At 44.3% G+C, this 16,934-nt stretch overlaps 1 protein-coding gene across 2 annotated transcripts; it reads right to left on the reverse strand.

Moving 5' to 3' along the window:
* Positions 1-6,903: 6,903 nt before the first annotated feature.
* On the reverse strand, positions 6,904-16,413 carry gfod2 (glucose-fructose oxidoreductase domain containing 2). Of its 2 annotated transcripts, none has more exons than XM_066713555.1 (3): positions 15,997-16,413; positions 13,437-13,859; positions 6,904-9,806 (listed from the first exon to the last, which is right to left on the reverse strand). In XM_066713555.1, exons 2-3 carry the CDS (start codon positions 13,687-13,689, stop codon positions 8,905-8,907), a joined length of 1,155 nt encoding a protein of 384 aa, XP_066569652.1. In that variant the 5' UTR covers positions 13,690-13,859; positions 15,997-16,413; the 3' UTR covers positions 6,904-8,904. The 2 variants fall into 2 exon arrangements, with proteins under 2 accessions (XP_066569652.1, XP_066569654.1); XM_066713557.1 differs by lacking the exon at positions 15,997-16,413 and adding an exon at positions 15,212-15,357.
* Between the last annotated feature and the right edge of the window lie 521 nt (positions 16,414-16,934).

Genomic DNA, 16,934 nt, shown 5'->3' on the forward strand with positions numbered 1-16,934 from the left:
AACAATCTCAATTCGTCACACTACAAATGGACACTACTGGACAGAGACGTATAAGCACAATTCTCCAGCCAGACACAGCATTTTGTTTTGGGCATGTATATTTTGCATTATATATTGTGCTGGAATAAATGTTTTTATTTATTTAATTTTAAAACCACACATCATTGAGAAGTGATGTGTGCTTTATTCAAATTAATGAATACTTCACTGCCCTCTGCAGGACACAGTAATACAGCACACTACATTTATTTTCCAATGTGGTAAATCATGGTGTGATGAAGCGTACAATTATGAGAACGCCGCAACGAAAGATTAACCTGAGAATTAAAAGATTACACTCAAAGAGGACAGTTATTAAATGTATGATTGTAAGAGTTAGAAATACATAACAATCTAATGCATGCTAGCATATTGTAAAATGAAAATCACATACCTGTAAGAGGGGGTTTAGTGCTTGACACCGCAAGGTGTTATTGCTGTATTTCTGTGTTGTTACAAGTTCATTGTCAGGAAATAGGTGCATATATTCCTGGCAGAGACTTTGTGCAGGTTGTTTTTATTTTGAACCATCTGTTTTGTTTTGTTTAATTTGTGATCTGTTAACTTGTAGTGCTGCAAATACTTCTTTAAACTCACAAAGGAGATTAGGTGGTCTTGTCAAACTAGTGAGCTAGTGTGTGTGTGTGTTTATTTATTGCAAAATATGCATTTATTTTTGTGGGGGTTTTTTGTGGATTTTTAAAATTTTGTATAAGACGCAATCCAGTGTTGATTTGTTTGCACTCTGTCGTCTCTTTTCATGCTATGAGATCTCCCACATGGTAACAAACTTGGTAAAAACATGGTAAAACATGGTAAAAGTGAAAAATCATGATAGAAATATACTAAAAACGTGGTAAAATCATGGTACGCTAGATTTCTTTTCACTGCTCTGGCTGCATAGCTGGATTTCAACCCGCTTCATTCATTCATTTTAAGTCATACATTACTGATTCATATACATTAATAGAGACACAGAGATTAGTATTTTAATGAAAAAAAAAAGCTGTTTTAGGACCGCGATGGGAAATCACAGTACCTGCGGAGAGAAGCATTAGCCTACAGTCAGGGAGACGTGGTATTGTGTTAAAGGAAAGGTGTCTGTGCGAATGGCTGTAAATCCTTAGGTAGGGTTAGGGTTAGGGTAAGGATATGGGTTAGGTTTTGGATTGAGGTGAGTGTTAGTGTAAAAAGGAAGTCCCAACTCAGTTTTGCATTGGCATTCCAATTTCCCAATTTTTGTTAAGGTGGTGAGGAAAAACAAGGAAAAGGCAAGGTTGTGGACCCAGGGCCGGCCCTCCCATTAGGCAAGATTAGGCAGCCGCCTGTGGCGACACTTGAATTTGTGGCGGCATTTTGACAATTGGCTGCCACCCTCCGGCGCCCCTGATCGGTGGCACCCCGGCCACCAGCTCATAGCGCTGCTGCAGTCCTGCCCTCACCTGATTCCCGCTTCTCCTGTAGTTCACTCCCACTGTCCTTGGTAGCTATGCTGATGTGTGTTTATATGGGATTATCCAATTGTGAAACATTAATAAAAATTAATCTGCCAATTAAATGATTGTTTTGTTTTTTTAGTTTGTGTGTGACGAAGATGATTAGTGATTAAGGCAGTAGCCTCACCTAGCCTGCTAATGTTAGCTAGCTACTACTAGTGGATATTTTTGATAAAAGTAAGCTCTAGAGATTTGAAACAATTTGCTACCATGTCTCAGGAAGCGAATATAAAAAAAAAAAAAATGAATGAGCAAAGAGGCACAGCTCTAAACCAAAGAAATTCGCTGTTGAAATTTAAACATAAAAGATCCAGGTGAGTGAACAAAATATATGAATGGATCTTTACACGATATGTTAGTGCAGGCTGGGCCACATCAGGATAAAGAGGGGAATTTAAAGAGGATGTCTATGATGTATTTATTTTCAAACAGCATTGCAAACAAGACACTCTGAGAAAGGGGGGTAGAGGGAGGCATTTTTTTGTCTTGCCGAGGGCAACAGAACGTCCAGGGCCGGCCCTGTCTGGACCCCAGGTTTCCTATCCATAGCTTTTCTATTATTTTGCATTGGTTGTGAGACCAATGGGGTAAACAACTTTAGTTGTCAGGGAGGTTATATAAAAATGTTTTTTTCAGATGCCAGGGTGTCAGGGATTTGTTTTTTAAGGAGCACCTACTGCGCACTAAAAGATCCTGTAGGTTTTTGTTTTTGCGATAGGCCGAGATCACAAAATTGATGTTTGTGTACAGACTGTTGATGTCTTTGCTGAAAAGTAAAGATCCCTCCAATATTGGTGTTCTTTTGATCTTGTTCACAAAGTCATACATGTCTTTAATGTAGCTGGGATGTGTCTGGGAACTGGGGCTGAGGAAATAGTCTATATATTCTACTATACAGTAAGATTCACAACCACAGTCTGAGACGGGGGAATAGTGGAAGATACTGTCCACAAGTCTGGCGGTTTGTGTATTTTTGGAAGTAGATAGAATCTTCGGCGTCTCTACTTCCCCTTTTAGGTATTCCATTTGTTTTGTTTTAGGTAGCCCTTGTCCCTGAGAGTATGTAATATCACATCAATCAAGGGAATTGACTCCTGGTAAATTGGGGCCTGTAGTCTTTTAAAATGCTGCAGGTTGCTCAACTGTCTCATGGCCTCCAGGACATATTTCTGTCGGTCCTGCATGACAAGGACAATGACGTTGCCTTTATCTGCTGGTTTAATACCGATGTCTTTATTTTTTCTCAATTGTTCCAAGGCCTTTCTTTCTGATGGTTCCAAGTTATCCTGCATCTCCCCAGATTGTCATCAATTCCAATTGGCAAGTAGGGTTCTATCTTGTCCCATTATCATCATCAATTGTGGATTGATATATTTGGCTTGTGATTCCTAGTTAGACTTGGACATTAATGGCGTCTCTTCCTTTACTGTACTGGCAAAATAATCTTTTATTTCGAACTTTGAGTTGGACATCCATTTTAAAGGTTCCCTGAGATATTCTTGTAGGGGTAGAGATGAAGGACTTGAGCATGGGCTGCTGTTAGGTTAAAGGTCTGACTTAAGTTCAGGCATGTCCTACGTGGGTAGGGAGGATCTCCTGCCTTTGCAGTTTAAATCCCTCGGATGAGTTTGGCTGTTGTTGGGATCCAGTGTATGTTATCCGGTGTCACTTGGAATAGTTATTATATTAGGGAGTCAAAGTGTAGATAATTTGCTACAATGTAGTCATTCAGGGTTTTCAGGTTCTGTTGTTCCTCCTGAGGTAGTTTATCTGAAAAGTTTATTATGGAGATTCACACATGAGCACTTGGAAACCCTTGGATGGTTTTCTTCAATGCCTTTTGTAGCTGTTTTACAGCAGTTTCTTTTACTTTGTGTGTTTTATGATTGATACCACAAGCCAGGACCACTTTTTGTACATTAGGGTTGACCGGTACTCTATTGAGAATGCTAAGTAAATTTGCTCCAGGACAACTGTCAATTTACAAATGTCCATTTTCATGGGGTGGTATTCTGGATAAATTTGAGTCCCTCATAATGATGATCGACTTTTGAGGAATGAGTTGACAGTCAACATCTTTTTTGGTCACTGTTGGTTGACGTCTTATCGGGATTAACATTTTCGGCCTAGATACATGAGATCTGTCTGGTTGTAGCATGGGGTTAATGTCTGATGGGAAAGAGTCCTGGGTTCTTGGGATGCTCTGGCTTCTGTTTCCCAGAAATTCTCCATGAATGGAAAGGGTAAAGGTAATGCTATGGGTAGAGTCTCTGGACTCTTCGGAGTAACAGTTGGTGAGTGGTCCATTATGTCCGGGGGAAGGGTGGACAAATCAGGTATTGAGGCCTCTCTAACATTGTGAATCATCATCCGTTCCTCTATTGTTTTATTTAAGGTGTTTTGGGTCTTGTTGCCATGGCAGTAGTTGTGCCCTCAGGGTCTCCACTGAGATGGTTTTTAGGCAGTCTGTCTGTAGTTTCAGACTCTTTTACTTTTCCCCCACCGGGATTATGTCTGGTCAGTGTATTATCCAGGGAAGACTTCCCCTGCTTTTTTGTTTGAGCCAGTGTGTTCAAATCCTCCATGGCCGTGTCTAGTAGAGAGTTAAGTGGAGTCGATATCTGTCGTAATGAGCATATGTTGCTATTGTTTTGTCCTTTGTGGTAAAGGTTCTGGTTGGTATTGTCATTGAATCAGTTTGTAAATTTCTTAACCCACCATAAGCGATCTGGAGGCAGTTGTGGCCTGAGGTGTACTTTCATCTCCTTATTAAGAGAAGAAGGATTTGTTGTGCCAAATGAAACTCTAAACTGCTAAAAGAAGAATCTTTATTATAAACAAGAGGTTAAAAGCTGGTATTGAATACAAAATTGTTAAAAGACTGGAATTTTATTCAAAAAAAAAATATTTATTAGAAAAAGAAAGTTAAAAAAAATTGCACAACGTTTTGGCTCAATAGAGCCTTCCTTCAGGTGCTGTCGACAAAAGTGATGACTTTGAGGAAGTGACTGAGTTCCACCCTTTCATGGGGAGCCATGGTGGTCAGCTGACCCTGCCATTTTCTGTTTTGGGTTAGGGTTAGTGGTCCAACATATATTCTGGCCAAAGCAGTAACGTGCAGCCATGGTATCTCGTACTTTCAGGTGTTTCTCGTGCACTTCCTGCCACCCCTGAGTGGTTCCTATAGCAACCGCCCTTCAGCCCAAAACAAGTTACTACACTTCTTCTGCCAGTCTCTTACGATGGTGATTAATAAAGGTCAACGTATATCTGACATGACTGATTTTCTTAATTAAGGTTTAATTTAATTTAATTAAATGAAATGAAAACACCAGTTTATTGTTTTACCTACCTCTGGATCACATTACATTCATTAAAGGATGCTGAGATATTTGTGGTTGTCGTTACTGTTATTTGTAACGTTTAAGTATTTGTTTTTTATATGGTATATGATAAACATCCCTCCAGACAGTCTCAGATATAGACATCTCCTCAGTTCCTTTCAAAACTCGAAGCTATAGTAGAAAACCCAGATATTTCAGCTTTTCGGGTATTGTTATTATTATATACATTAATAATAATAATAATAATAATAATAATAATAATAATAATAATAATAATATGGAGTTTTACAGTGTTCCAAGTGACGGCCTTGAATAGCTAATTTATTTCACAAAATTATTATTCAATGTATTAATATGCTGCTCTCCTAGGTTAAAATGCGGTCAACTTGCAAAAACCTTGAAAAATGCTGGCCATATAAAGTCGATTTATGCAAAGTAAAAACCAGGTGGGACACCGGTGGCTCGTATCTTATTCTGCCTATCTGCTTGGCACAGGCCAGGGCAATTATGCCATGCATACGAAACCAGGTGTATTCTTCAATAATTGGTAACAATCGTCAGGATATAGACTATTTTAGTCATCCTTAAAACTTTGTATACAGAGTAGTGATAGAGTTCTTGTATGAAGGTATAGAAAAATATGGCTGAATTTTAAATGAGATCCATTTAAATGGATAATGTACAGAAATTGTCTTGGGCTGTGCTAAGTATTAAACTCATAGATACAGTGGGACAAGGACGGGAGGTTGTTGGTCATACATAGTAACTCAAGACAGGAAAAACAAAAACATCGCTGCTCTTTGCAGCTTTCTCTGGACTCATGGGAGTATGAATGTATACATCTTTACATTCACAGTAGTTGTTCAAAGCATACCTCCAAAATGTGTACACTTGGACTTTTTTATTTTTTTACCATTGTTACACAGTTCTGGTTTGCTTTTAAAATAATGCTAGAAAAATAGTATAAGAGTGATCTACCGATCTAGATAACAGCCATCTGGTATTCTGGACAGAAGTGTGTAACCATTTGTCATAACCATACGTCATGGGGCAGAGGGAGACCGGGAAAACAAGTGTCCCAGATTTCAAATGGCCAGTCCTTCAATATTCTAGACACCATGTTGGAGTTCCAAACCCCATGTATACCTCTCCCTCCATGATATCCACTACCACTGTGGTTCCCTAGCAGACTGGCTAAAGATGCATTTACGGTTTCAGCAATGCAATATTGCTTAACACAATTAGTTGCAGTATTTTCCTGCTTGCAAAACATTAGCTGTGTGAATCACTACCATCCACAGCACCTTGTAGCAGTGCTCCATGAACAGCTCTCCCCACCAACCCTTACTGAAGAGATCCCCCTGCCCCAAGTCCCCATGCCAGACACAACAAGTACTCCAAAATCAAATTAAATGCTATTCTTCTCTCTCCCCACCTTAAGAGGGTACAACTCAATTGTGTGACACTGATTTGACTTGTGAGAAGTTCTCAGAATCCAGTCCTCAAATACCCCCTCCTTCACATTAAAATAAAGGACATTGACAGGACTCTCTCTTGGTGCAGGTATGGGGATCGCTCGCTCTCTCTCCTTGTGGAACACCAATGGAGGCACTCTGAATAGCTACTCCCAGGAGCAACTACATAGGATACTGCATCTCTGCTCCACAGCCCCTGCACCACTTCTTCACAGCTGCCAAGGATGCTGCATCATTGACCAGCTTTCATTAAAGAAAGAGGCGGGGGTGTATAATAAGTAACTAAATAAAGGACATGGAACGTCATGCTCAGCTGTGCATCTGTGCTCTAAGCACAGGACTGAATTATAGGGTGGTTCTCCTTGGTACACAGTGGTTCCATTGTCCCCCAACCTGGGGAATACAGAGTAGGAATAAATAAAATGAAAAAGGAGAACTTAACCCCTTCCCTTCCATCACAAGCTTGACAAGCCCCTCCACTCTCTCCATATCATAACATGATATAGCCCACATGCTGCCGAGCCTTCAATAATGAGTCGAGTCTTAATGTAAAATGTAGCTACAAGAACTTTATTTAATTTCTTTGTTACATTCAAATAGACAGTATGGATTAGGGCTCGGATACCCATCTTACAGTGAGATCACCAGAGTCCAGACATTTGCAGCAATAACCCATGTCAGAAAAACACAATAAATATCCTACTACAAACTATGTACAGCCGATTAGAAAGTTTTTTTTTTTGTTGTGGTTCCTCTCTTCCAACAAATTTACCCTGAATTAGTTTAGAATAGTAATGAACCCCCCCCCCCACCCCAGTGTATAAAAACAACCAACAACAAAAAAATAAAATAAATACAGTGTTCAGCACTACCACCAGTACACACACAGACAATGCAGCATGTAATATGTCAAATCTCCAAACAACAACAGGAGACAGAGGGGGGGGGAAATGATCATACAGATTGAATCCCCAACTATTGGGGAAAGGTAAATCTAGACAGGAGAGGACTGTCCCTGGCTGCTGTTGTCCCACATCCCGTCTATTAATAAACTGAATTAGGTAATTAAGGGTAGTGACTCCCAGACAGTGAGCTAAAACACCCAAAGAAAACCTGGCACATTCTTCTTTGAGTGATCTTCAGATATGCGTAGGATTTCAAGTGCTGAAACTGCTCAGCCCCGTAATGCACACGCACATACGCACGCACACACACACGGTTTCACTTCTCAGACATGGCAAGAGGCTCGGCTTGCCTCTCACTTTGGAGCAGAGACAGTATATTGCATGTGCAGCCTAGGGCCCTAAGTAGGTCCCTCATACATATGTTATACTGTATACAGGTTAACATTACATTTTTTAAGAGTTTAATTAGCATTTATCTGACAAAAGGCAGGGATAGCGGAGCAATAGAGAGCAGGCAGGGAGGCCACAGTGGAATGAGCAGCTGAATGGACTCAGTAGTATAATCTGTACAGGAGATGGCTTCCAAATGAGCCGACCTAGTGCCAAAGCAATGTCCTCATTCTCAGTCTTGTGTACGTCGATGAGGTCCGGTCTCCACATATTAACTTGGGACTCTTTCATGCTGAAGCCAGCTAGGCCTAGGTGCGGGTTGAGAGAGAGAGCCCTGCAAGAGGCAGAAACAAGACTGGCAATTCAGTTTCACACAAGAGAAACTCTTCTGAAATACTCTTATCAGCTGCCAGGGTACAGTCACTGATGTGGGAAATACGCAGGTCGGCATTGGAGTACAGTGCTGTAGAGCGATAACGTGCGCCAGTTCTGCTGTCGGAGGCCAAACAGCTCAGGACAGAGGGGCTGAGGCTCAGGGGTCATTCTTCACAGCCCTGCGAAGCCGTTCCTGCTACAGCAAAGGATTTGCTTTCACTAGTATGACATACCAACACTTCAAGTGTACTCTGTCAGCCAGAAATTATCCTCAGGCAGAGACTGGGACACGTCAGCATGCCTAGCAAGCGAGTGAGCTCAAATGCCATTGAGATAGGAGTAAGGCAAAAATACGGCCTCCAATTATCAAGTATAAAATCATTGTGTGACCCTGATAAGAGGTCACTAACCTTTTAAAGGTTCCTTAACAAGCTGAAAACCTGAGAACACTATTCACACAAGGGACAGTCGTAAACAAGTGTGATGCAATGGGGGAAAACTTAACATTTTAAGCAGTCAAAAATAATCTGCTTTTTAAAAAAATATTAGAATTACTTTCCTACAGGATGTTAAAAGATCTGAACAGATATGATAAACTTCTCAGTCTTCGGGGGTCCAGAATGTTCTGGTGAACAAAGTCCTTGTCTGTCATCAGTAGTTAAATTGCAGGGATTTATGTCGGGCCCTGCCAATTCCACATTACCAAGCAAGACCTCGCTTTGAAGAAGAGAGGCATACTGTGTGCAAATCAAAGCCATGGAGAGGAGATAGAAAGAAAAAAACAGCCAACGGGAAGGATAATGACAACCCATGAATGAAGGGAAGCCGACATGGATGAGGCTGAGCCAGGGGGCGGAACAGAGGGGCAACAAGGACCCTCTCAGAGGTTGTTCCTCTGCAGCGCCTCACACAAGTTCTGGTTGGCGTCTGGCTCCTCGGTCATGATCTCCACCAGCTCCCACTCACCCGAGCGGCTGGACCTCTTGATGGCATCAACCACGCTCTGCATGTACAGCCCATCCTCAAAGGAGGCGGCCATGGCCAGAGGCTTCAGCTCCCAGGTCCGCCGGTCCTCCTGGCCCTGGAAGGACTGCCGCAGGGCCTGTACCATGCACATCATGCCCTTCAGGTAGAGCAGTGGGATGTCCCGCAGTCCTTTCTCCAGCCCCCCGACCGAACACAGCACCGAGGTGTCCGAAAGCAGCAGCTCCTCCTGGTAGGCCGTGTTCCTCTGGCCGTAGAGGTCCGTGCCCCGAGCCACCAGCCGCCCGGCCGAGCCGACTACCATCACCTCGTGCACAAAGGTGCCAGGCATGTTGAAGTTGAGTGTGACGGTGCTGCACACGCCACCCTCCATCAGCATCTGGAAGAAGCAAAAGTCGTCGCTGGTGACCTGGCGGATGCCCCGGATGGCGCCGTTCTGCCGCACGAAGGTCTTGAGCAGTCCGTGCACTTTCTCCGCCCGCCGGCTGGTCAGGTGGCTCAGCAAGTCCACAATGTAGGTGCCCATGGTGTGCAGTCCGCCGCCACCCATCAGCTCGTCGCAGAGCCAGCTGTAGGTCTTGCTCAGCAGGCTGCCCCAGTAAACACGCACGTCACACACCATCACCTCGCCCACATAGCCCTCGTCGATCAGCTGCTTCATTTGCACAAAGGCTGGTAGGAAGCGCAGCACGTTGCCCATCAGGCTCATCAGCTGTGGGTAGTAGCGGGCAGCCGTCACCATCTTGAATGCATCAACCGATGTGGCTGCCTTCTCGCAGATCACATTCTTCCCAATCCCTGTGTGGAGAGAGAGAAGAGAGGGACTCAAGTCAAGTCACTTCACATCCACACCATTATCGTTTTGATCAGGGCTTACACAGCTTAGCAAAACCCTCCAATGTGCTCCCCTTTCAGACCGTAGCATCTCCATTCATGGTTGGATAATGAAGTTTTCATTACCAAGTTAGCAGTTAAAAAAAAAAAAAAGGCTGCCCTGTATCAAGACAGAAAGGTCTACACTCACATAGGCTTGAAATGGAAGAGCTTTTTCATTAAAATAATTGACATCGAAAAATAAATCCTAATTAATGTATTTTATTTATATTTTTTTCAGCAGTGAGGCCCCAGACTGACAGAGTTGAGAAGAGGGGTCATAATTATACAGACTGCACATTCCCTAAAATAGCTGCAGCACAGAACAGAAATAGAAACTGCAAGTTCAGTGCAATTCACCTGCACCAGTGTGGAGAACACTGCAGCTCTGTGTGCCAAGAGAGTACTAAAGACTGTCCAGCAGCACTGACCTCTCTGCGCGCACGTGCACACGTGCACACCACACACTAAGATTAACTCCCCGAAAGCCTGCTTTTATTTTATTTATTTTTTTAGAAAACTAAATAAACCACCTGCATCCCCCACAAGACGGGCTGGCAGAGACTTGTCACCCGTAGCTTCACACTGGGCCAGACACCACCACCACCACCACCACAACAATCCCCTGAGGAGTAACACAGAGACAGAGGCACTGAAGGTGAGCACAGGGTTCAAGTCTGCTCACATGATGCAGGTGAAGAATGTTATTACAGAACACCAGTTTGACACTTCAACAAAGTCAGTGCGGCCATTAACTCACTTTAAAGGTGGTCATTAAATACACTGGAAACTAAAACAACACAGTCATGCAATTACACTAACTGGGCATGGGGGAGCTCTTGGCACAGCGTCTCAGTGGCTCATGGCCAGAGTGTTACTGTGCTCTCATAATGAAGACAACTGGGACAGAGTGACAGGGCGAGACTGGGCTGGACAGGCGCTCTGCTGCTCAGAGACACAGCACTCAGTGGCTTCCTGGCAGAGGGAAGAGTCCTGCTGAAAGGCCTGGCAGAGGGCCTTCACAGCTGGGTTTCCCACTAGGCCAAGGGAAGGGATCAGTGACAGGAAGATCCCTTCTAGGCCACAAGCCCTGTCCATTATTATTATTTATTTCTTGGCAGACGCCCTTATCCAGGGCAACTTACAAAATATAAGGGCAATACAAAGTGCAAAAGTCCATCTACCCTGAACAATACACATCCACCACAGAGAAGAGATGGAGGGGGGAGTTTGGCCTCCACTGAATAATTTATTGTCAGCCAAAAAGTTCAGCAGTGCAACAGCTCTCTCTCTCTCTCTCTCTCGCTCCCTCCCAAACCATTAATCTCACTCACTTTTGAGGAGTGTCGCGAGCAGTTACATTTGTTGACAATATGAACATACAGCCCACTATACAAGCAAGAAAGTAGCAGAGATTTCTATGAAGTCCATCCATGTGATCTGTATTGCCTCCACAGCACCTCGATGCTGAGGGCTGTCCCAGCTAGCCATCCACAACAGGAAGAGGAAGCTGCTAATATGCACTCGTCTCCCATCTCCATTTCCTGCAGCTCCGGGAACTGCTGCGGAGCACTTGAAGTTTCAGGTCACACAGCCACACAGCCCAGCCCTGATACAGAGGCCAAATACCAGCACAGCCCTGCTAACCCTGCAGAGTCCAGTATATCAGTCAGTCCAGAGTGTACGGCCTGGATTTCAGAACAGAAAGCAGCTGTCAACCACCACTCTAGTGTCTACTCCCTGACCTGGAAAGCATGCGGTTTAGTGCGGAGGCTAGTTTAAAAAACAAAATGGAACATCCTGGAAGTCAATGACCTAAACAACAAGCTTCTTGGACTCTCTCCTCTTATGGGCACGAAGTTGTTTAGATTGGAGAATTAACAAAACCCCACTCACACATCCCCGGACCCCTGCAGAAAGACTGAAGCAATGGCAATTTAAATGAAAAATTTGGACTAAATTCTGAGAGTTACTTTAATCTCTAAACTGACTTTCACTGTGTTAGAAGGAGACAGAGGCCATGAACGCTCAGTACTGTAATTCCTTCCAAATCAGGAAGCATGAACTAAAGCAGGAAACAAAAGCAATCTGACAGGAATTTGTTAGGAAAATAAGGAGGAGTACAAATTTGGATACGAGATAAGACAGCCCCAACACTGCCACCCCCTCACCCTCAGGACACACCCCCTCCCCTTTATAAGAATGAGGAGATCTTGAAATGTATATATTCCCATGCTTTCCAGGTCCCGTTTGAGATTATGGAAGACACGCATTCATACACATTACTCAGATGGATATCAAACTATAGCTGTGAGTGTTATCAGAGACCAACAGGAACCCTAAACATAAACAAAGCCAGTGCACAGTGAAAAGCTGGACTACAGAGTGCCAGCTTGGAATTAGATACAGCGAGAGCTTGATATTTATAGTTCAGGTGATGGGAGATGATAAATAAAAATAAAAATACATACATTTAAATAAGCAACAGCTTATTAATAATTCACCAGATCCTGTTTAGAGTAATCATAATCCTGCCGACAGTTTAAAAAAAAAAAAACACTGATTAAAGAGAACTAGTGACAGCATTCCATTGCTTTGATAGGCTACAGTATATAAGGATGACTGGCTTAATTTAAAACAATAATTTGCAAAAAGTAAAGAATGGCTATAGGCCTTTGGGTTTCAAAAACATGATTAGTCTCAATGTATCAAAAGTCAGGGTTGAAACTATACTCCCCGTTCCTGCTCTGGTCTACAATATAGTACCACTGTTAAAGGATTTACAAAACAGAGCAACAACAAACCAGCCACACACCCTGACCAGCATAAGGGCACAAGGTGAAACTAAGGAGAGATCACAATCAGGAATAGCATAGTAGGGTTATATAAATAATAAAATAAATAAACAAAGGGTGAGAAGAAGTATAAAAAGAGAAAGACTACTGCATAAGTTAAAAAGTTTAACATCGTCAATTAACAATTATCTTGTGTCTGCCGTGTTGTTTTTGGAAAGGGACTCTGAAGTCTGACAAACATCCTGGCCGGTAGCAAAGCAGCCTGTATCAGAGGAAGACATCAGGGCAAGTCTGTCTGCTGCACTACCCTTGTGAATGCCAGTCTGTGAGGGAGTTGGAGAGGCTGCACACAGAATGCCAAATATGCTACATTTATGTGGGTGGTGAAACAGTTTGGGCAGCATGATCACATTTATCAGTATTGGTGCATTATGCTGCAACTGCAGCTTACTTCAGCTGGCTACAACAGGAGAATCTGCACTCACTGGCATGCAGGAACTGCTCACCACCTCAGCTGAGTGTTTGGTGCAAAATGTGAGTGGAGTGAACAGGTATTTTCAAGCCCAGCCTTCTCCAGCAATGCAAAATACCACAGCACCAAAGAAAAAAGGAACAAGTTTTGGTTACCACTTTTTTCACATTTTTAGTCCTGTGCCCTGGGCACCCTGGTTTACAGGGGACCAGTCGAATTGCCACCAAGGAAGCTGTTAAAAAGAAAGGAGGAGCTGACCCAACGCAAACAGACACACACGCTACCTACCGAGAGCTTTGACGGCGATCTGGCGGGTGAGTGGGGGTGGGATGTTGATGCAGACCAGGTCGACGTCAGGGTGTAGTAGCACGTCATCCGTGCGGCTGGTGCAGAAGGGGATGGCAAGCTCCTGCGCCAGCTGCTGGGCCTCCTCGTCCGTGCGGCCCCACACCGCCTGCACTGAGAAGCCCGCATCTCGCAGGAGGGCAACCAGCACCTGGGCCGTGCTGCCAGTCCCAAACACGCCCACGCCCGGCAGCATGGCTGCCCCGCAGTCGGCCCTCTCCGCACTGCGCTCACAGCCCAGCGCACATCCCCTCTCACTGCGCCGCCACCCTCCTCCTCCTCCTCACCTGCCCACAACAGCACACAGCCAGGCCAGCAATACTGGTGCTCACACGCTGCTGCTCCAGACCTGCAGGCTTTTGAGAGCTGGACAGAAAAAAAAAAAAGAAGTATAATTTAGTCCCAGATTTGTTTGTTCTTGGGTCATCGTTCATTGAAAAACTTTTTTTCATTTATTTTAAATGACTCCCTGTCTAAGCCAGTTTTTTTTGTTGGCTGGATTTTCTCAAGTCCACCTCCCTGTGCGGTCAGGTGCTGACCTGTGAAATGGCGGACTCTACACTATGAGTTACAAATGCAGTACCACAAAACACACGCAATACTGCTGCAAGGCCACGAAAAAAAAAAAAATCTTTCAGTCAGTTCACAGCGGTACCTCAAAGCATGTGATGTCAGGACCTCTGCATGCCTCTTTCCTTAATAAAATGGCACAACCCAGTACAGCAGGCACATTTTGCAGTAATACTCGAATACTAAGAATGAGGAGGATCTTTCCACCCTACAGACATATGTCACTGTTCTGAGGTGTTCCTATCAGAGCACCCTGCAAAAAGCTTCAAGCTTCAACACAGCTTAAAATGGCCAGACATAATTAAAAAGAAAAAGAAAACAAATAGGTAAGAGGGCATTTTCATAAGGATCTAATTCCAGTCAGGAGCAAAGTGCAATAAACAGCTCAGAGTTATTGACAGCACCAGATAGGGAGACCACAAAGTCCCAGATATACAAACACGTGTTCGTAGGCCAGTTGCATGCAACTCCATTCATTTGCACTAGTGTACACCTAATATGTATACACACGTTTGTGTAGTTCTCATGTTGGGTATTTGACCACACGCTTTCCAGTGCCTTGGCTTTCAACATTTACTTCAGCTAAAAACAGGTTACTACAGGTCTGGTATAAATCAAGCTGAAATCAGAATAACAAAGTGATCAAGTAAGCGAAGTTCACATTTAAAATCTGTGAAACTAAATGTTTGAACATGTTGAAGCAACTGTTATTGCAACAGTGCATTACAAGGCACCAAGGGTGTGGGATAAGCATGTCTAAAGTGTTCTTGCGAAACAATTCTACAGACATCAGACACCAGCTTGTTAGTCAGTTATTGCAACTGTACAAATAAATTAAATCACACAGGCAAACAATGTAACACTGGAGGTTAGTATTGCGGAATCAACTGTTCAGATTTGCAATACTATACTTGAAAGAAAAAAAAAAAAAAAACGGTTATGCATGAAAATACAAGGTCTCCTAAACTTTATTTTTTTTAAATCAACATCTCCGTGTCCCTTAAGAACCACACACAAATTAAGAAGAGCCACTCCCAACTTGTGTATGAGAAGTATGCGATGCCTGTGACGTAACGCCACTAGAACGCAGAACTGCACCTGAGACACGTCCTGCACTGTACAGTAATGGACACCGCATAAAAACATACCAACACCGGTAAAGCGTCAGGCGAAAATAGACCTTTCAGCAGCAAAGTAATCCAACCAGAACAACCAGTAGCAAATGACAAAAATGAGGAATGCAAATCGACGCGTTGTTAGTAAAACAGACGTGCTGCATGTACCTACTACTACTACTACTAGTTTGTGCGCAGGCGCAGCTGCAGCTTTGACAGGCGTGATGTATGGAAAAGGTAGCTAGCGGATGATACTCGATCCAGCATCTGAACACACCGCCTTCAGGCAAAGGGAAAGAAATACACATCGATAGCCATTAAATACATGATGCATGGTCCAACACACCACAATCAATAGACCAGTACACGGATGATACATCGCGGAATCGATTACACTGGTCGCCAATATAGTAAACACGATTTGCTTGGCGTTTCTATGGGGAAGGCAGGTGCAGGAAAAGAAATTCAGATCAATAAAACATTTATAATACATTAAAACGAGGTCGAAAGAAGCGAATAAAAACGATCAAACGGGGTTAAAGCCCCACAACTATCTTTTGTCTCAGCAGAGGGTTTTTCGTGCCTCCGTCCGGATAGTTTCGTCTACACGACCAACCAGCCCGGAGAGCGACTCCCCACAGCGGGCCTCGACAGCGACCCTGCGCCGCACACGGACCCGTCAGACACCGGTACCGCGGTACCGGGGTCTGACGGGTCCGTGTGCTCTGCCCATCCTGCGCCCTCAGACACAGCCCCTCACCGCCAGGTCTGGACGCGGTGCGGATGTACATACAACAACAGACACGACCAATACATACACGGGAATGGGGGGGGGGGACCTCGGCTGTGTCCTCCAAATACCGCCGCGCCGGAGCGGGAGTGTCGGGGTGTCGTGTCCCTTCCTGGTCCCCAGAGCCCGGGGGAGCGACGCCGCGCCGCTCGGTGTCTTCTCCACGGGCACGCGCCTGGCCCCTGGCGGGCTGGGGGTGCGCGTCCCCGTGCAGGATGTGCGGGTGTCCGAGTTCCTGGTCGCGTTCGCGTTTCCGCCGCCGTCCGCAGATCTGCGCGGGTCTGCGCCGCTGCACCGATGGGAGCGGAGCCGGTTCCTGGTTGGACCTCTGCAGGCACTGCAAGTAGACGTCCCTCCTGTGTGCAGAGGCCGAGCTGGTTCAGTCGCAGCCCATGTCTTCCCCCACTCCGTGTCTTTCTGTGTGTTTGTGCGAACAGGACAAAGGGAGTCTGCGCACACTGCACGCATGACCTGGACACGCCTGTCTGCACGGCGCTGGCAGACGCTTTTAAAGAGCGCATTATCATTTAGTTATCGTTCATTTAAGTTGAAGGCCGATGTGAAAGTGTGTTGTTTTGAGTCGTGCATCCCCCCCCCCCCCCCCACGCTACTTAATGCTACACTAATACTACTAGCTAGTTATGATCAAATTGAATGTTAGAAAAATGTTACAAAATGGCACAGAAAAAGACTTTCATTGTTATTTAATTAAGGTCTTGTTTGTTTTTTGTAGATGTTTTACTTTTGTGATGTTTTTAATTTCTATGTGTTTGTTGACTGCTGTATATACACCGATCAGCCATAACATTATGACCACTGACAGGTGAAGTGAATAACACTGATAATCTTGTTATCATGGCACCTGTCAGTGGGTGGGATATATTAGGCAGCAAGTGAACATTTTGTCCTCAAAGTTGATGTGTTAGAATCAGGAAAAATGGGCAGCGTAAGGATCTGAGCGACTCT

The sequence above is a fragment of the Amia ocellicauda genome, chromosome 9 (assembly GCF_036373705.1).
Source record: "Amia ocellicauda isolate fAmiCal2 chromosome 9, fAmiCal2.hap1, whole genome shotgun sequence".
NCBI classification, from domain to species: Eukaryota; Metazoa; Chordata; class Actinopteri; order Amiiformes; family Amiidae; genus Amia; species Amia ocellicauda.

Coding starts and splice junctions, on each gene's coding strand:
- gfod2 (XM_066713555.1), bottom strand. CDS start 13,689: ATGCTGCCGGGCGTGGGCGTGTTTGGGACTGGCAGCACGGCCCAGGTG. Junction 9,807..13,436: donor GATCGCCGTCAAAGCTCTCG/GTAGGTAGCGTG, acceptor CTCTCCACACAG/GGATTGGGAAGAATGTGATC.